A 20721-nucleotide genomic window follows, 5' to 3' on the forward strand; every position below is an offset into this window, starting at 1 on the left:
ACCTTATCTGTTGGTTGTGGTTTAGCTAAGCTCTGTTTATAGCATGCTGCTTCTGCTGTTTAACATGCATGTGGTCCTGTGTTGTAGCTTCACCAGATTGGCACCTTATTTTCAGGAACGCCTGATGCTGCTCCTGGCATGCTCTTCTACACTCCTCGTTGAACAAGGGTTGGTCATCTGGTTTGATGGTGATGGAAGAGTGATGGATGTGCCAGGCCATGAGGTTGCAGATTATAATTCTGCTGCTGTTGATGGCCCACAGCATCTCATTGATGCCCAGTTTTGAGCTTCTAGATCTGTTCTTAATCTATCTCACTTAGCACGGTGGCAGTGCCACAAAACACGATGGAGGGTGAAGACCGGACTTGATCTCCACAAGGACTGTGCGGTGGTCACTCCTACCAGTACTGTGATGGATAGATGCATCTGCGACAGGTAGATTGGTGAGAACGAGGACGAGGTCAAGTAGGTTTCTCCCTCGTGTTGCTGTAAGCTCAGTCTGGCAGCTGTGTCCTTCAGGCCTCGGCCAGCTTGGTCAGTGGGGGTGCTACCGAGCCACTTTGGTGATGGACAATGAAGTGTCCTTGCTACCCTCAATGCTTCCTCCAAGTAGTGTTCAACATGGAGGAATAATGATTCATCAGCTGAGGGAGGGCGATAGGTGGTAATCAGCAGGAGGTTTCCTGAAGCCATGAAATGTCAATGTTGAGGACTCCCAGGGCCACGTCCTCCTGACTGTATGCCACTGTGCCGCCACCTCTGTTGCGTCTGTCCTGCCAGTGGGACTGGACATACCAAGGGATGGTGATGGGGGAATCTGGGACAATGGCTGATAGATATAATTCTGTGAGTATGATTATGTAGAGATTCCTCTATGTATGATTATGTAGAGACATAATAAGAATTATCCACAGGCTATTTTCCATGAAAGACATGCAGCCAAGCCAATTTCCTGTCATTATCTGATATATACGCAGCACATTTTCCAATGGGAGTCACTATATAGCGATCAGAATCTGGAAGCCTGCATGTCCTTTACCTAGAAAATGTAACATAAAATCTTTTCCCAAATTTTCACCCTAAATTTAAAACTTTTGAAACAAAATCTGGACAGGACCAATTACTAATTTGACCATCAAGTTCCTTTAAGAAATACATTAAGAATTAAATCTGCTGCCTCTTAAAATAATGTTTAATTACATTTCTAGCCCCTGCCTCCATGAAACAATGATACTGGTCCCCTCGTTCTTCAAAGAGCTGCTTTAATTATCCTTTTAACAGTACTTCATTGGCTGTACTATGGTCAAGAGGACATTAATAAACTTGCAGAATAGGCATGTAATTGGCAAATGAATTTCAATATAAGTAAGTGTGAGGTGGTGCATTTTGTTAGAAATAATAAGGAGGGCATACACTGCTTGGATAATAAGAGTCCAGATGGGGAACAGGACCAAAGGGATCTCGGGGTATCGATACACAAATCACTAAAAATAGCGATGCAGATTAGTAAGGCCATAAAAAGGCAAATCAAGCACTGGTTTCATTTCAAAAAGGATAGAATTGAAAAGCAGAGACATTATGTTAAACTTGTATAGAACCTTGGTTAAACCACACTTTCAGTACTGTGCACAGTTCTGGTCTCCATGTTATAAAAAGGGTATAGATACACTGGAGAAGGTGCAAAAAAGATTCACAAGGATGATACCAGAACTGAGAGGATATACTCATCAGGAAAGGCTGAACAGGCTGGCGCTCTTTTCTCTAGAAAAGAGAAGGCTGAGGGGTGACCTTTTAGAGGTCTTTAAGTTCATGAAAGGGTTTGATAGGGTAGACATAGAGGCGTAGAGACATAGGGTAGACTTGAGGGGGAGTCCAAAACTTGAGGTCATAAATATAAGATACTAATAAATCCAATAGCAAATTCAAGAGAAACTTCTTTACCCAAAGAGTGGTCAGAATGTGGAATGCCCTACCACAAGGAGTAGTTGAGGCAAATAATATAGATGCATTTAGGGGAAAACTAGATAAGCACAAGAGGGAGAAAAGAATAGAAGGATATGCTGATAGGATTAGATGTAGAAGGGAGGGAGGAGGCTCCTGTGGAGCATAAACACCGGCATAGACCAGTTGGGCCGAATGGCCTGTTTCTGTGCTGTAGACAAAATGTAATGAAAAGGCACTAGATAAATGCAAGTTCTTTCTTTCTATTACTTACATCTGGTATTGAAAAATAAAAGAAATTTAACTTTAGGAAATGTTATCCCTAAATAATAAAAGCATAAGAAAATTAATTTCCTTAATGGAAGTAATTATCTGCCATAAATAAAATCACTAAAGCCTTTTAATTTGAAGCTACAACACCGAATTTTGGTGATTCACTATGCATTTACTAATGTAATGCAGTAACCTATTATTAACTCATTTATACATATGCTAAAAATGGAGTCTGCTGCTGAAAATATTGCATTGATTGGTTCAGTTAAAGGGGATTTAGTTATGGCTCATTTATATCATGGAGCTACTTGAAGGCTCTGAAGTATCTTTATTTCCAGCTCTGTTCTCACCGTTAACAGCTCAAGATTTCTGGCACATGATGCAAATAAAATGGCAACCAGATAATCTGACCTTATTAATATCTATATCAGAATCTGATTATTAAAGTTAAGAATATAAATGTACAAAAAATTGCTTATGTTTTTTCTAAAAAAAACATGCTTTATGTCTGGCCTACTGATTAAAATGAGCTCAATTTATAAATGGTAGGTATCAGGGAAGCTAACAGACAGCTGTGTTAGCAGGTTGTGCTAGCATTTCCTATTAACTTGACTGCGTTTATCAGTTTTGTAAATAAGTGATAATGCTTCTTATACGTTGTTACCTGGTAACCCAAAGAAGCAGGAATGGAGACGACACTATTGAGATTTTAGTCCCTTGGACAAAAAGTTTGCTCCAAATCACCCAGGCTATTAAACCTATTACTTGCTTCTTTGTAACAGTAGTTAACATAATTGACTTGTGATGATATAATTTACACATTCACATTCCCAATACTGAGCTTTGCCAGTTAAGAGCACATATTGGGAATTTGGGTGTGTATTCTCCCACCTCCTCGCCCCCCATGATCTTCCATCTTTTAAAACGAACAGAAAGTTACACACCCAGAGCCCAAACTTCTAACATTTGCCCTGTGACTGGTCAGATGTCTTTGATCCCCTTTTTCAATCCCCTTTTTTTTTGGTCAGTCCTATAAAGGGACTCACCTGCCATCGTTTTTCAGATTCTATTGGACCTGCTATGTTTTCTGGCAATTTCTGATTTTATTTCAGATTTCCAGCATTCACGGTCCTTTACTTTTTAGCATTACTCCAAATTGTAAGCTTTGCACACCTTTTTGAATCATATAGCCATATATGTTTTGATGTAAATAATGCATACTCGAAATGGAATTTTCTCATAATTAATTGAAAATTATTTTTTCAAAGAACTGTGACGATGGCATCAATAATTAGTAATGTTCTTGTATGATCATTGATATAGAATAAGTGCAGAGACAGCTGGCATATGAACAGGCAGCCGCTGTTAACCAAAATTAAATTTAAAAAGATAAATATATACATTTTTAAATTTAATTTTAGTTGACAGTGGCTGTCTGTTCATATGCCAACTGTCACTGTACTCATTCTTTATCAATGCACATAAGAGCATTACTAATTATTGATGCCATATATATATATATATATATATCTACACAGTATAAAGGGGGATAGTAGGAGTTGGTTTCAAGGTTGTAACCTTGGGACTCAGATGATAGTACATTTTTTTTCTATCCCCTTTCCTGACGGCACTTCATTTCCATTGGTGTAAAATAATGGAATGGATTTTCAGGTGTAAACTTGATTATCTGTACAATAATAACACCAGTAAACAGTTGCCACCATGGATTCAGAAGGGTAAGATCCTGTCAAACCAACTGCATCCCAAGTGAACTGCTGAAAACCCTATGACATTGTGTAGCTATTCTGCCACAAAAGGCATTTGGCAAAGTGCCACATGAAAGGCTGTTAGTTAAACTCAAATCTGCGGAGATTCAGGATAAACCCTGGGACTAGATAAGAAACTGGCATGGAGTAGAAAGCAATGAATACTTACTAGAGGAGTTATGTCAGGGTGGAAGAAGTACAGAGTGGGCTGCCCTAGGTTTGTACTGAGACAACTTCTGTTTTCTAATTACATAAATGACTTTGACTAAGCAACTCAATGCAATGTGATCAAATTTGCATATGATACTAAACTGTGAGGAACAGTGGAATCTGAGGAGGCAGCTAAGCAATTACAGAATGAGTTGGACAAAATAAGTATGAGGGCAGAACAATGACTAATTAAATTTAATACGGACAAGTCAAGGTACTGCCTATCAGAAGGCTGTTAATCTGCCATAATGGAAGGCACTCTTCCCTCCCTGTGAATAAATCACCAGATCATCATGAGTCCCCAAAGGTTCATAATATCCTAGGAATCTTACAACACCAGGTTATAGTCCAACAATTTTATTTTAAAATCACAAGCTTTCGGAGATTATCCCCTTCGTCAGTATTGATGTATGTCCAGTATAAGACTTTTTTTTGTTTACAGTCACAATGTGCCGAATGATTGCCTTGACAACGGGCAGTTAGAAAGATTATCTGTAATCACCAGGTATTGTTCTCTGACTATAAATGGGAAACATTCAAGGAATCCCACACTCACCTGACGAAGGAGATAATCTCCGAAAGCTTGTGATTTTAAAATAAAATTGTTGGACTATAACCTGGTGTTGTAAGATTCCTTACATTTGTCCACCCCAGTCCATCACCGGCATCTCCACATCATAATATCCTCAGCACAGATACGTACCATACAAATACATTAAACTGAATGTAATCTTTCTTGAGCTGTGACTTTGATTAATGTCAGACAATTGGTGTCAGCAGGCTACGTGACCTGTCACATAAGGTCTTTCCCATGAAAATTCTACTGGATAATCAGGAAGTTGGATAATTGTTGTGTGGATTATGAATTAGTAAACCAGTGGAATTAATCACAAACCGCCTGCTCTAGACATGCGAACTATTTAAAAGTACTTCATGATTGCAAAGCGTGTTTTGACAGGTAACTTATTTCTCACTTTTTTTGTGACAGTTTTGGGCTGCTTCACACAATGTGGGTTACTCCAAAGCCTCGCAATAAAACCATGCTGGTACAACCTGTCCAAATAGTGAAATTGAAGTCAATGGGAATCAGGGGGAAAACTCTCCAGTGGCTGGAATCATACCTAGCACAAAGGAAGATGGTAGTGGTTGTTGGAGGCCAATCATCTCAGCCCCAGGACATTGCTGCAGGAGTTCCTCAGGGCAGTGTCCTAGGCCCAACTATCTCCAGCTGCTTCATCAATGACCTTCCCTCCATCATAAGGTCAGAAATGGGGATGTTCGCTGATGATTGCACAGTGTTCAGTTCCATTCGCAACCCCTCAAATAATGAAGCAGTCCAAGCCCGCATGCAGCAAGACCTGGACAACATCCAGGCTTGGGCTGGCAAGTTGCAAGTAACATTCGCACCAGACAAGTGCCAGGCAATGACCATCTCCAACAAGAGAGAGTCTTACCACCTCCCCTTGACATTCAACGGCATTACCATCGCCGAATCCCCCACCATCAACATCCTGGGGGTCACCACTGACCAGAAACTTAACTGGACCAGCCATATAAATACTGTGGCTACAAAAGCAGGTCAGAGGCTGGGTATTCTGCGGCGAGTGACTCACCTCCTGACTCCCCAAAGCCTTTCCACCATCTACAAGGCAGGAGTGTGATGGAATACTCTCCAATTGCCTGGATGAGTGCAGCTCCAACAACACTCAAGAAGCTCGACACCATCCAGGACAAAGCAGCCCGCTTGATTGGCACCCCATCCACCACCCTAAACATTCACTCCCTTCACCACCGGTGCACGGTGGCTGCAGTGTGTGCCATCCTTAGGATGCACTGCAGAAACTCACCAAGACTTCTTCAACAGCACCTCCCAAACTCGCGACCTCTACCACCTAGAAGGACAAGAGCAGCAGGCACATGGGAACATCACCACCTGCACGTTCCCCTCCAAGTCACACACCATCCCGACTTGGAAATATATTGCTGTTCCTTCATCGTAGCTGGGTCAAAATCCTGGAACTCCCTTCCTAACAGCACTGTGGGAGAATCTTCACCACACAGACTGCAGCGGTTCAAGAAGGCGGCTCACCACCACCTTCTCAAGGGCAATTAGGGATGGGCAATAAATGCTGGCCTCGCCAGCGACGCCCACATCCCATGAACGAATAAAAAAAAATCAGCAGAAACAAAGTAAAAATTTATTTAAATTTTTCTTAAATGAGTGAAATGTACAAATAAATACACACGAGGGAATAGTGATTTATGAAAAATGATGTGGTACACCTGTTACAACTCACTCATGCGTGCAGTGCCTGGGAGTTATGCAATCTGTATGATTTGGTGGTTTATTTTGCATAAGCCACTAGTCCCTAATGTGTTTACTCTTTCATAATCCATTCAACATCTCACAATTTATGGCATCCTCAATTAGATTAGCTCCTTGTATAACTTCCAGTATCCATTATTCAACATTTGGTACTCAATACTGGGCTTTATTTTTTGCTGCACAATTTCTGTGCTTTTCAATCACTGACAGTGATGCTCTCATTGTGCAGATTGTTAAAGATGCTGAATCCCTCTTTATATGTGAATTGTGGTTTGGGAAAGAAATGACACACAATGCTGCACTGGTTGAAAACAAGCTATATTACAATATAATAATGTTACATTTTGTAACTGGAATCTAGAGCTCCACAATGCATGGTTTAGACATTTACAAACATCAGTACAGTAAAATCAATCATACTACAATGAATAGAATATGAACAGGATATTTTACCTTTTTATGCAATCGGCAAGAACAGAGGATTTGACTTGAAGGGATTTTATTGTGTTGTTGTGCTATTACTAATTCATCAAGAAAGCCTGCAGGTGCAGAAAGAATAAACTTGGATGCAAACATAGACCTCCAATCAGGGCTCGGGACCCCTGAAGGTTTGAATGGCTTTGATCAATGCAAACCTTTGGCAGGTTTAATTTCCACGCTTTCCATTTACTTACATGTTCTGATATTTGAAAGCAGCTTCAATATGCAGCTTCAATATGGTGATTTGTTCCAAAAGTGTATTTGCTCAGCAGTGTATTGTGTATAATGAGCTCACTAACAGATGTAGCACAGTTTTACTGTGACGTGAATCAGTTGTGGAAAGTCTCTTATCGACTCTTTCTTGGCTTGGTGGAAATTGAATTGTCCGCCTTTGCATTTGTTATTTTTGTGTGGCATCACAGTGCCGTGCAGCCAGAGGCAACTGAAGCAATGGCAGATGTCTCACAAACTTAAGAAATTGGTGGCTGCTGGCAGTCCAAAAGGACTTGAAGAAATTGTATTGGGTACCGACGAGGAAATCGCAAATTTCATGCAGAATGGCTCAGTAAGCAATGGTCAACTCTGCCTATCAATAGGGTCGATCATTAAAATATACATTATACTTTGACAAGTGAGAATGTAACTGTAAATGAAATAAATATAGAGGGTTAAATTGTTCTTTTAAAGAAAACTGCCTGTTTCTGTCCATAAAAGACTTGCCAATGAAGGAAACATTCTCAACAATTGCATGTTTCAAATGCAAGGTGTTCCCACGATTTCATTAGCAGGTTGTTTAACTTTGGAGAAAAAAACAAGCATTTTATCAAAAGAGGAATTTTGGGCCAATCATTACAGTGAGCTGTGACAGTCGTCAACCAGGGCTTTACATCACCAGTATTTTAGGGCTTACTCACTCTATCCCATGAATTTATGTTTACTTTGGATAAATCATCAAAAGTTTGTGGGAATTTAATGATTTAATTTTTAATGTCTCAAATAAATTGTGTTAAAAGGTTTGAGCTGCTTGGATGTCACATTATAACAGAGTTACATTGTAGTATCATTTCACAGAGTCGAACATGTAAATACAACTTCTGCATTACAATCACGTCACCACACTTGGTATAAAAAGTAACAATTAAGGTTTTGATCATAATGGCTGATAAAAATATTACATTTTTTACATCAATACAAGTGTATATGTTGGGTGGCACAGTTTAGGTGCTGGACTGAGGGTCAGAAGGTTCTAGGCTCATACTCAGATAGAGTCCACCCGAATGTCCTTCTGTTAAAATATTAGCTAAAGTAGTTGCATCTGGTAATATTCCGCAATGTAATTGCTAGGCTAACAAGTGTTAAAAATAGATTATGTTTTGACAAGTTGTGTAATATAAAAAATGACTAGAGCTCATGTGTGAATTTGTGGTAGCTCCTGAGCTATCCAGTAGGTCTCATCTGCTGGTTGTTATGTAACCTTTAATGGTGATAGATCACTAAACCTTAAACAAATGTACAGTGCTGATGAGAGTGCCCTATTCAGGAAGCAATTAAGTGTGCACATATTAGCTAAGCAAAAAGGTTCATTTTTAAAAAAAAATTAACAAATGCAGAATTATACATCTCAAATGTAGCAAAGCTGTGAGTTGCTTATATCAAAACCTATACGTCCCCTATTCGATGGATTAAAATAGAAAAACTTTGGAGAATGAGGCACAGGGACCTAAACAGAGAAAATAACTCAAAAAAGCAGGAAATAATATCAGCAGTATTATATATAGATAGATTATGCCATGATATTTTACCTTTTCTAAAAATACACGTTAAGAGACACTGGGTTGCCCCAGTATCATCAACCCAAATAAAAGAAATATAATAAAAGTGCCCCCTTTTTAGAGGGGCAAAAGTAATAAACACCCAAATCATACAAAAGACGAAGGAAACTTATCAAATTAAATAATATTATTCTCTTCGCTATCCACTACACACTCCAGTCCCTGCGGTGCCCACTGGTTGCGGAAGGTCTCAAGTGTACCGGTGGACACCGAGTGCTCCTTCTCCAGGGCTACCCAGGCGCAGACAAAGCCACAGAAGAGAGGCAGACAGCCAGAGTGACCACCCTCACCGGCCGCGTCCAACCTGGACCTGTGGATAGCCACCTTGGCCAGTCCCAGGAGCAGACCCACGAGGAAATCCTCCGTCTTGCCCATACCCCTCTGCACCGGGCGGCCAAAAGATCAGGAGCATGGGACTGAAGTGGAGCCAGAAGTTGAGTAGCAGCCCTTCATATAGTGAAACAAGGGCTACAACCACTCACATTCCATGTACACATGGAACATGGACTCATCAAGGACAATAGTTTGTGGTTTAGACTAATCGGCAGTAAGATAATATACAAAAAAAAACATTTTGTGTCTGAGATCTGCACATCTTGTGATCAAAGCAGCTTTCAGTTAAGGCAAATCATAGAAAGTTATGGCACAGAAGGAGGCCATTCAGCCCATCATATCCGTGACAGCCGATAAAGAACTACCCAGCTTAATCCCACTTTCCAGCACTTGGTCCGTAGCTATTAAGGTTACGGCACTTCAGGTGCACATCCAAGTACTTTTTAAATGAGTTGAGGGTTTCTGCCTCTACCACGCTTTCAGGCAGTGAGTTCCAGACCCCCACCAACCTCTGGGTGAAAAAAATTCTCCTCAGCTCCAGTCTAATCCTTCTACCAATCACTTTAAATCTATGCTCCCTGGTCACTGACCCCTCTGCTAAGGGAAATAGGTCCTTCCTATCCATTCTATCTAGTCCCATCTTAATTTTATATACTTCAATTAAATATCCGCTCAGCCTCCTCTGTTCCAAAAAAAACAACCCCAGCCTATCCAATCTTTTCTCATAGCTAAAATTCACCAGCCCTGGCAACATCCTCATCAATTTCCTCTGTACCCTCTCTAGTGCAATCACATCTTTCCTGTAATGCGGTGACTAGAACTGTACACACTACTCAAGCTGTGGCCTAACCAATGTTTTATACAGTTCTAGCATAACTACCCTGCTCTTATATTCTATACCTCAGCTAATAAAGGAAAGTATCCCATATGCTTTTCTAACCACCTTAGCTACTTGTCCTGCCTCCTTCAGGGATCTGTGGACATGCACTCCAAAGTCCCTTTGTTCCTCAACACCTCTCAGTATCCTCCCATTTATTGTGTACTCCTTTGCCTTGTTTGCCCTCCCCAAATGCATTACCTTACACTTCTCCCGATTGAATTCCATTTGTCCACCTGACCAGTCCATTAATATCTTCCTGCAGTCTACAGCATCATCTGCAAACTTCTTGATCAAGCCCCCCACATTCAAGTCCAAATCATTAATATACATCACAAAAAGCCAGGGACCTAGTACGGAGTCTTGCGGGACCCAACTGGAAACAGCCTTCCAGTCGCAAAATCACCGGTCAACCATTACCCTTTGCTTCCTGCCACAGGGCCAATTTTGGATCCAACTTGCCACTTTCCCTTGGATCCCATGGGCTTTTACTTTTTTGACCTTGTCAAAAGCCTTGCTAAAATCCATGTAGACTACATCAAACGTGTTACTCTCATCGACCCTCCTTGTTACTTGCTAAAAAAATTCAATCAAGTTAGTCAGACATGACCTTCCCTTAACAAATCCGTGCTGACTGTCCTTGACTAACCCGTGCCTTTCTAAATGACGATTTATGCTGTCCCTCAGAATTGATTCCAATAATTTGCCCACCACTGAGGTTAGACTGACCGGCCTGTAATTACTCGGTCTATCTCTTTCTCCCTTTTTAAACAAACATATAACGTTAGCAGTTCTCCAATCCTCCGGCACCAGGAAGGATTGGAAAATGATGGTCAGAGCCTCCACTATTTCCTCCCTTGCTTCTCTTAACAGCCTGGGATACATTTCATCTGGGCCTGGCAATTTATCTACTTTCAAAGATGCTAATCCCCTTAATACTTCCTTTCTCACTATGTTTACCCCATCCAATATTTCACACTCCTCCTCCTTAACTACAATCTCTGCATCGTCCCTCTCTTTTGTGAAGACAGACGCAAATTAAGATCCATATCCACATCTTCTGCCTCCACACATAGGTTATCTTTTTGGTCTCGAATAGGCCCTATTCTTTCCTTAGTTATCCTTTTGCTCTTTATGTATTTATAAAACATTTTTGGGTTTTCCTTAATTTTACTTGCCAGTATTTTTTCATGCCCTCTCTTTGCTTTCCTAATTTCCTTTTTAATTTCACCCCTGCACTTTCCATACTCCTCTAGGCTTTCTGCAGTATTGAGCTCTCGGTGTCTGACATAAGCTTCCCTTTTTTGCCTTATCTTACCCTGTATGCTCCTTGTTATCCAGGGGGCTCTACATTTGGTAAATGTTATTTAATATTTATTCTATTATGGACCAGTGACATTTGTCATTCATTCTTGAGGTTTGGGCATTGCTGGCAAGGCCGGCATTTATTGTCCATCCCTAGTTGCCATCGAATAGGTAGTGAACCTTCTTCTTGAATCACTGCAGTCCGTGTGATGAAAGTTCTCCCACAATGCTGTTAGGTTGGGAGTTCCAGGATTTTGACCCAGCGACGTTGAAGTAATGGCAATACACGTCCGAGTCAGGATCGTACGTGACTTATAGGAAACTTGGAATTTGGAGCAGATTCCTATGCACCTGCTGCCCTTGTCCTTGATGCCGGACGTCTTGCGTTTGGGAGGTGCTGTTGAAGAAGGCTTAGTGAATTGCTGCATTGCATTCTGAAGATAGGATGCACTGCAGCCACGGTACGCCAGTGGTGGAGGGAGTGGATGTTTAAGCTGGTGGCTGGGGTGCTGATCAAGTGGATTGCTTTGTTTTGGATGGTGTCGAGCTTCTTGAGTGTTGTTGCAGCTCCAACCATCCAGGCAAGTGGAGAATATTCCATCACACTCCTGATTTGTGCCTTGTAGGTGGTGGAGAGGCTTTGGGGAGTCAGTGAGCCACTCGTCGCAGAATACCCAGCCTCTGATCTGCTCTAGTAGCCATAGCATTTTTGTGGCTGCTTAACTTAAGATTCTGGCCAATGGTGAGCCACAGGATGTTGATGGTAGGGGATGCAATGATGGTAATGTAATTGAATGTCAAGATGAGGTGTTTAGACAGTCTCTTGCTGGAGATGGTCATTGTCTGGCACTTGTGTGGACTCCTCAATGTAGATGAGCGAATGCTGCCCAATGAAGGCATAAATAGCTAACTACTGCAGGCTGTAAAATAGAGTTATAAGATGTACAAAAACATATTTTTAAATTGAAGAACCAATGTGGAAGGACAAGGACCACAGTGCAGAGCACCATTCAAGGCTGAAAACAGTCGTATAAATCAAGTATCAGTAATAGTTAGATGATACAAGTTTGGTTCTTAAAAGCAGATGTATTATAACAGAAAGGGAAGACTGATGGAGTTATGGAGTTTCGTAGTTTTGCGGCCCTGAGAAAGAAAGATTTAGAGTAGGTAATGGTGCATTGAGTGGGGTTGAGGGAGAATAATAGCAGAGTGCGGGGTAATGAAATACACTAACAATGTAATCTCAGTGACAGAAGCTATAAGTCATCTCATAGCCGATTAAGAAACAACCTTACATATATTGTATTGTACTTTGAAGTGACTAAGGATGCATCTGTGCAGTCCCATATCGGGTGTTGTAGAATCAAATCCAGTCTGGCAGAACTTGATTTATGCCGGGTTGCAAATCAAATTCCCAGGACACAGGAGAGAGCACATTTTTAAAAATTTGTTCATGGGATGTGGGCGTCGCTGGCGAGGCAGGCATTTATTGCCCATCCCTAATTGCCCTTGAGAAGGTGGTGGTGAGCCGCCTTCTTGAACCTCTGCAGTCCATGTGGTGACGGTTCTCTCACAGTGCTGTTAGGAAGGGAGTTCCAGGATTTTGACCCAGCGACGATGAAGGAACGGCGATATATTTCCAAGTCGGGATGGTGTGTGACTTGGAGGGGAACGTGCAGGTGGTGTTGTTCCCATGTGCCTGCTGCTCTTGTCCTTCTAGGTGGTAAAGGTCGTGGGTTTGGGAGGTGCTGTCGAAGAAGCCTTGGCGAGTTGCTGCAGTGCATCCTGTGGATGGTACACACTGCAGCCACAGTGCGCCGGTGGTGAAGGGAGTGAATGTTTAGGGTGGTGGATGGGGTGTCAATCAAGTGGGCTGCTTTATCTTGGATGGTGTCGAGCTTCTTGAGTGTTGTAGGAGCTGCACTCATCCAAGCAAGTGGAGAGTATTCCATCACACTCCTGACTTGTGCCTTGTAGATGGTGGAAAGGCTTTGGGGAGTCAGGAGGTGAGTCACTCGCCGCAGAATACCCAGCCTCTGACCTGCTCTCGTAGCCACAGTATTTATATGGCAGATCCAGTTAAGTTTCTGGTCAATGGTGACCCCCCAGGATGTTGATGGTGGGGGATTTGGTGATGGTAATGCCGTTGAATGTCAAGGGGAGGTGGTTAGACTCTCTCTTGTTGGAGATGGTCATTGCCTGGCACTTATCTGGCACGAATGTTACTTGCCACTTATGAGCCCAAGCCTGGATGTTGTCCAGGTCTTGCTGCATGCAGGCGCGGGCTGCTTCATTATTTAAGGAGTTGCGAATGGAACTGAACACTGTGCAATCATCAGCAAACATCCCCATTTCTGACCTTATGATGGAGGGAAGGTCATTGATGAAGCAGCTGAAGATGGTTGGGCCTAGGACACTGCCTTGACATTCCCAGAGCTCCACTCCTGCCCATCCAATTTTAAATGTATTGAGAGTCTCAACGTGCTGCATAAATTGGTAGTGTCCAGGAGATCCAAGGGACCCACCAGCACGTTTAAAGCTAGTTTTACACCGCACTGGTGTTCTACTCCATGTGGTGTCAAATCAAAGTGGTTTCCTCATGTGAGGGATTGGGGAGCCTCACACTACTCCAGGCCTAGACTTCGGATTTATAAGGTCATTTTGCCACTCTCCACTTCTGACATGGAGCGTTGCTCGGCAGGAGCTCAGAGTACAGGTTAGCCCTTTGCTGCATAGTTCTACCTCCGACTAGCACCCCATCTACTCCAATACTACCACTGTGGTGCTGCTTTGCGGCAACATAAAAATGACAGTATATCAGCGCCCTTAATCCAGTAGAAGTTATTTTACTATTTGCGCTTTTGTGGGTAAGGAATTCACTCATCACTTTGATCAAACAGATTCAAGCCCTGTTTAAGGTTTAAAATAGCAGCAAGTTGATCTTTAAACCATAAATGAAGGCAGTATATATAATCCTCCATTGTAATTAAATTACAGAACAGCCATTTCCAGTTACTTTCTTACTAATTCCACACAGTTGACTACAATAATCCTCAATGTCCATCCTTACCCATATTGTAGGCTGGGAACAAATTGTTAACTGTCCATTGCCTTGAGCTGGCTATCCTGCTAGTTGTTAGAAATATAACGCCCGTTCTTCATATTTCCACATCTTCAAAATGTGTGGTTTTCCTCCGCTTCAAACGCTTGCAGACTGTACTGAACACATCTTTGACGTTCCTGTGTCCAAAAACCAGGACGTACGAGCTGGCCGAGTAGTAGAGAGAGGAAAGAAAACTCGACGTGTATTTCAGGATCTGGCTCTGAGCTTGATCGGGGGCTATTTTTGCAATCAGCATAATCCAGACGATGTCGTTCGAGATCCAACAAGTCACATAGATGCAGAGCAAAGAGGCCAAGATCTTGGTGGCCTGCAGGGGGGTCTTGTTCCCGGAATTCAACCCCTGTCCTGCAGCCCCTACTCTCCTTTGGTGCTTCCAGAGAAGTTGGATGATCAAACCGTTCAAAACGACCACCCAGACGATGGCGATCAGGTCGAGGCTTATTGAGATATAGGTCACGATATCGGAAGCCGGGCTGGTGGACAAGCCGTTGCAGCTGGAGCTGGGCAGGTATCTCACTGAAGTGTTCTGATCCTCCTGCGATACTCGTAATTTGTCCAGGGTGTACGGGATGTAGAAGATGAAGCTGGTCGCCCACAGGGCGCTGATGGTAACGTTGGCATATCTGCTCTGGTGGCTGCGGATGTAATTGGCCAAGGGGCAATTGGGTCTCTTGATCTTGATCAGATGGAGGAAACTGAGATTGGAAACTGACCAGATACTGATCGATCTGAGCGAAGAGCTGAGGTAGACGAGAATAATGCAGCCGCTCTCCTCGAACAGTTCGACCCCGTAGAACATCAGCACCCTGGGGATCCCTTGATAGAAGCACAGCAACAGGTTGACGAACGTCTTGTTGACGATCACTCTGTCCAGCGGTGGGAAAAGTTTGTGTTTGACCGCATTGCTGATGAACGCGAAAAGGACGATGATATTCCCAGTTGTGCCCAGTGCAATTGTGGTCACAAACACCACGATGAAGGGAATATCTTCTTCCTCTATCATTTCTTTTTTTTGTTTTTCTTTTCTGGGGGCTGCAAAAACTTCCTTATGATTCACCCGGTACCACCAGGCGACATTGTTATTTATATTCTGTGACAGAGTGACGGCGGGAGTACTCTCTTGGTCACATTGCCATAGAAACGGTCAAGCACATCCCTTCAGGTGTGTCCATCCTGAGTTGTTTTATTTTCTTGTTTCAGTGGGAAACCGAACCGGCAAAAGGAGGTGATACAAGATACGAAATTCACACAAAACAGAAAATGCTGGAAACACTCCGCCGGTCAGGCTGCCATCTGTGGAGAGTGAAACAGGTAAGGGAAGATTTCAGATGTGGACCCTTGGTCAGAACTCTCAGATGCTGCCTGGTCTGCTGAGGGTTCCCAGCATTTTCTGATTTTCTTTACAGATTTCCAGCATCCGCAGTATTTTGCTTTTTGTTCAGATGAAATTCACCTTGCTCAAGATTTTTCAAGGCAAATGTTTTTGTTAACGAATGCAGAAAATATTAAGAAAGAAGTTGAATTTATATAATCACCTTTCACAGCCTCAGGACAGTCCAAAGTGCTTCACGGCCAATGAAGCACTTTTGAATGTAGTCACTGTTGTAATCTAGGAAACATAGCAGTCCATTTGCGCACAGCAAGGTCCCACAAACAACAGTGAGGTAAATGACCAGATAATCTGTTGGTTGAAGGATAAACATAGAAACATAGAAAATAGGAGCAGGAGTAGGCCATTTGGCCCTTCGAGCCTGCTCCGCCATTCAATATGATCATGGCTGATCCTCTATCTCAATACCACATTCCCGCTCTCTCTCTCCATACCCCTTGATGCCTTTTGTGTCTAGAAATCTATCTAGCTCCTTCTTAAATATATTCAGTGACTTGGTCTCCACAGTCTTCTGTGGTAGAGAATTCCACAGGTTCACCACCCTCTGAGTGAAGAAATTTCTCCTCATCTCAGTCCTAAATGTCCTAACCCATATCCTGAGATTGTGACCCCTTGTTCTGGACCCCCCAGCCAGGGGGAACTTCCTCCCTCCATCCAGGCTGTCTAACCCTGTCAGAATTTTATATGTTTCAATGAGATCCCCTCTCATTCTTCTAAACTTGAGTGAATACAGGCTGAGTCGACCCAATCTCTCCTCATACGACAGTCCTGCCATCCCAGGGATCAGTCCGGTGAATCTTCGCTGCACTCCCTCTATGACAAGTATATCCTTTCTTAAGTAAGGAGACCAAAACTGCTCACAATACTCCAGGCGTGGTCTCCCCAAGGCCCTGTATAACTGCAATAAGACATCCTTGCTCCTGTACTCAATCCTCTTGCAATGAAGGCCACATTCCATATGCCTTCCTAACTGTTTGCTGCACCTGCATGTTTGCTTTCAGTGACTGGTGTACAAGGACACCATCAACATTTCCCAATCTATCACCATTTAAATAATACTCTGCCTTTCTGTTTTTCCTTCCGAAGTGAATAACATCACATTTGGAAATATTACATTTGGTTCCCTCATCCAAATCATTGATATATATTGTGAATAGCTGGGGCCCAAGCACTGATCCCTCCGGTACCCCACTAGTCACTGCCTACCACCCCGAAAATGACCCATTTATTCCTACTCTCTGCTTCCTGTCTGTTAACCAATTTTCAATCCATGCCAGTATATTACCACCAATCCCATGTGCTTTAATTTTGCACACTAACCTCTTATGTGGGACTTTATCAAAGGCCTTCTGAAAATCCAAATAAACCACAACCACTGGTTCTCCCTTATCTATTCTACCAGTTACATCCTCAAAAAACTCTAGTAAGTTTGTCTAGTACGATTTCCCTTTCATATATCCATGTTGACTTTGTCTAATCCCGTTGATATTTTCTAAGTGTCCTGTTATCACATCCTTTATAATGGACTCTAGCATTTTCCTTACTACTGATGTTAGGCTAACCGGTCTGCAGTTCCCTGTTTTCTCTCTCCCTCCTTTTGTAAATAGTAGGGTTACATTTGCCACCCTCCAATCTACAGGAACTGTTCCATAATCTATAGAATTTTGGAAGATGACAACTAATACATCCACTATTTCCATGGCTACCTCTTTTAGTACTCTGGGATGCAGATTATCAGGCCCTGGGGATTTATCGGCTTTCAGTCCCATTAATTTCTCCAGCACTGTTTTTTTACTAATTTTCCTTTAATTCCTCTTTCTCACTAGTCCCTTGGTTCCCTAGCATTTCTGGGAAGTTATTTGTGTCCTCTTCTGTGAAGACAGAACTAAAGTATTTGTTTAATTGCTCTACCATTTACTTATTCCCATTATAAATTCTCCCATTTCTGACTGTAAAGGACCTACATTTGTCTTCACTAATTTTTTTCTTTTTACATACTTGTAGAAGCTTTTACAGTCCACTTTTATGTTCCTTGCAAGTTTACTCTCATACTCTGTTTTTCCCCTCTTAATCAATCTCTTGGTCCTTTTTTGCTGAATTCTAATCTGCTCCCAATCCTCAGGCTTGCTACTTTTTCTGACAACTTTATAAGACTCCTCTTTGGATCTAATACAATCCTTAATTTCTTTTATTAATTTTGTATATACTAGTCAGGACAACTGCCCTGCTATTTTTCAAATAGTACTATAGGATCTTTTATGTCCACCTTAGAGGTCACCTCGGTTTAACATCTCATCTGAAAGACAGCATTTCTTCAGTACTGCATGGAGTGTCAGCCTAGATTATGTTCCCAAATCTCTGGAGAGGGGCTTGAACCCATGATCTTATAACTCAGAGGGTAGTATGCTACCTCTGAGCCAAGACTGACACCTTATTAAGAGTAAATTATTGGATTTAGAGGTATGTATGACAAGTGACAATAATGGCTTTATTGGGATCAGAGGTTATGAATGCAAAATGTTCAAGACATGGAGCTGAGAGCTTACAGAAGATGTTACAAGGCAGTTTTATATTAGTACTAGTGGATCTCTTGGTGTTGCACACAGTGAGAAAATGTGATCTCTCTCTTACTTGTATCTGTTGTCTTCCTGTTGCAGTTTCTCTCTCTCGCTCTCCTCTCCTCTTTCTTTCTACCTAGTTCTTTTGCTTCTCAATCTCTGTCCTTCACTGTCTTTCTCTACTTTTCTTCTTAATATTGGAAGGGAAGTGATGACATAGCATGGTGTGAAGGGGAAAGGAACCAATGAGGGATCTAGACTGCATTTTCCAGTGGGGGTTACAGGAAAAATGTGACCAGCAATCCTCAGCAGCTCCCTTCCCATCCCTTCTCCCATTGATCACGCATTCCCAACCCCCCACTCCCATAGTATCTCCTACCCCTTCACCTTTCCAACACACCCTCTCCTTCCTACCATTTCTCTCTCCCATCACCAACCCTAATTCCTATCACTACCTCTGCCTCTCCCTTTTTGAACTACCTGCTCAACCTCTATATCCCTCTCTTTCCCTCATTCCAGTCTCACTCACCTCACCTTTAACCCTCATCCAGCCCCCTCATGGGTGGGTTCTGCGAGGCCATGGGCCTCTGCACTCTCAATCTGTTTCCTTCCTCCCCTCCGCCTCATCAATTTCCCTCAAAGAGACTTTGTTTGCTTTCAGGAAAAACACTCTACCTCTTTTCCTCTGTCTCTTAGGTGTTATCAGTTAGAATATTGGGAAACTGGTTTGAGAAATGGCAAATGAAATTCAATGTCAACAAATGTGAAGTGATGAGACTAGGGACTATAAAATAAATGGTATTAGTCTCCAGGTTACAGCACAGGAAAAGAACTGGGGCATTGATGAAAAAATCATTGAAGTTATCTGCTCAGTGTATCGCAGCAGTAAATAAAGTAAATAGGATCTTGGATTGCATAGTGCATGTAATAGAACTCAAATCGCAGGATGTGATTCTGAATGTAAAGAAGACATTGGGATAGATTTTGACTCTGTGCGATAGTGTAAATCGGATGATAGCGAATAGGTAGTCCATTTTACATTTCTCCCAATTTTTATTTTCATTGGCTTCAAAGTCTCTTTAAGGGAAATTAATAGGGTGGAGGGGAGGAAGGAAACAGGTCGAGGGTGCAGAGGCCCATGCCTTCTCATGACCAGCCCTTGGAGGGACTGGAGGAGGGTTAAAGTTTTATCATTTAGTATATATTTTCTCTCTCTATTCTACCTTCCAAAGTGTATTACATCACAACTGCATCAAATTTTATCTGACCTCAATCTGCCCAAACTATTAACCTGTCTATATTCCACTTACATCACCTACAATCTTCTTCTGAGTTAACCACATTGCTTATCTCTGTGTCATCTGCAAATTTGACACTTTGCCCTCTATACCCAAGTATATATCTGTCTATCTATAATTCATTTCAAAATGCATTGCTATGCATAGGTCATACTATTTCAATGGGAAAGTGCATTATAAATGTGTCAATATTTAACCTGCAGTACCAGTTATACTTGTAGGTAATGATGAGATAGGGGTTGTTAATGTTAAATGTCATGTAATGTTAGTTGCTAAAACAATAGCTGGTATATAGTATAATGAGAGTTAATGGTAAAAATAACATTGAGTTTGCATGCAGTTGCAGGCTCTGGCCACAAAGTGCCTCTGTGGAGCAGCCTATATCTCAACCATCATTCCAAAGCAAAATACTGCAGATGTTGAAAATCTGAAATAAAAACAGAAAACTCTGGAAAAGCTCAGTAAGTTGGGTAACATCTGTGGGCAAAGAAACAGAGTTAACGTTTCAGGTTGAAGACCTTTCGTCAGAACTGGAAGATGTTAAAGAGTTAACAGTTTTTAAGCAAGTACAGAGCCAGGGAAAGTGGGGGGGGTGGGGTGGAGAGGAGGAAAGAACAAAGGGGAAGCTCTGTGATAGGGTGCAGGGCAGGAGTGATTAAATGACAAAAGGGATGATGGTGCAAGGTAAGGAGGGTGGGAATGGGATTAGTAAAGAAACAAAAGATGGGTCTAGATGAACTGTAAATGGCAACATCAGAACCATAACCAATAACTGCAGTCTCACAAAAAAAATAGGAGTAGTGGTTATGATCTGAAGTTATTGAAATCAATGTTGAGTCCGGAAGGTTATAAAGTGCTGAAATGAAAGATGAGGTGCTGTTTCTCAAGCTTCTGTTGAGCTTCATTAGAACAGTGTAAGAGGCCGAGGACAGAGAGGTCAGAGTGGGAGTGGGATGGGGAATTAAAATGGTAAGCAACTGGCAGGTCAGGGTCACACTTGTGGACAGA

The 20721-nt window shown here is 42.1% G+C and overlaps 2 protein-coding genes across 6 annotated transcripts in view; one reads left to right on the top strand and one right to left on the bottom strand.

The window, feature by feature from the left end:
- Positions 1-6818: 6818 nt before the first annotated feature.
- On the bottom strand, positions 6819-15550 carry LOC137320463 (olfactory receptor class A-like protein 1). The gene is made up of 2 exons (XM_067982163.1): positions 14414-15550; positions 6819-12263 (listed from the first exon to the last, which is right to left on the bottom strand). The coding sequence occupies exon 1, from the start codon at positions 15468-15470 to the stop codon at positions 14502-14504; it is 969 nt and encodes a 322-aa protein (XP_067838264.1). The 5' UTR covers positions 15471-15550; the 3' UTR covers positions 6819-12263; positions 14414-14501.
- LOC137320406 (zinc finger matrin-type protein 1-like) overlaps positions 14559-20721 on the top strand; it is a 133719-nt gene continuing 127556 nt past the window's right edge. Inside the window, exons 1-2 of one of the 5 annotated variants that reach the window (XM_067982120.1) lie at positions 14559-14975; positions 15668-15778. The gene's annotated coding sequence lies outside the window, so the exon portion shown is untranslated. The other 4 variants (XM_067982126.1, XM_067982130.1, XM_067982134.1 and 1 more) reach the window with 4 other exon arrangements.

The sequence above is a fragment of the Heptranchias perlo genome, chromosome 1 (genome assembly GCF_035084215.1).
Source record: "Heptranchias perlo isolate sHepPer1 chromosome 1, sHepPer1.hap1, whole genome shotgun sequence".
NCBI lineage: Eukaryota > Metazoa > Chordata > Chondrichthyes > Hexanchiformes > Hexanchidae > Heptranchias > Heptranchias perlo.

Bases quoted from the DNA above. Each gene is read 5' to 3' on its own strand.
- LOC137320463 (XM_067982163.1), bottom strand. From the start codon at position 15,470: ATGATAGAGGAAGAAGATATTCCCTTCATCGTGGTGTTTGTGACCACA.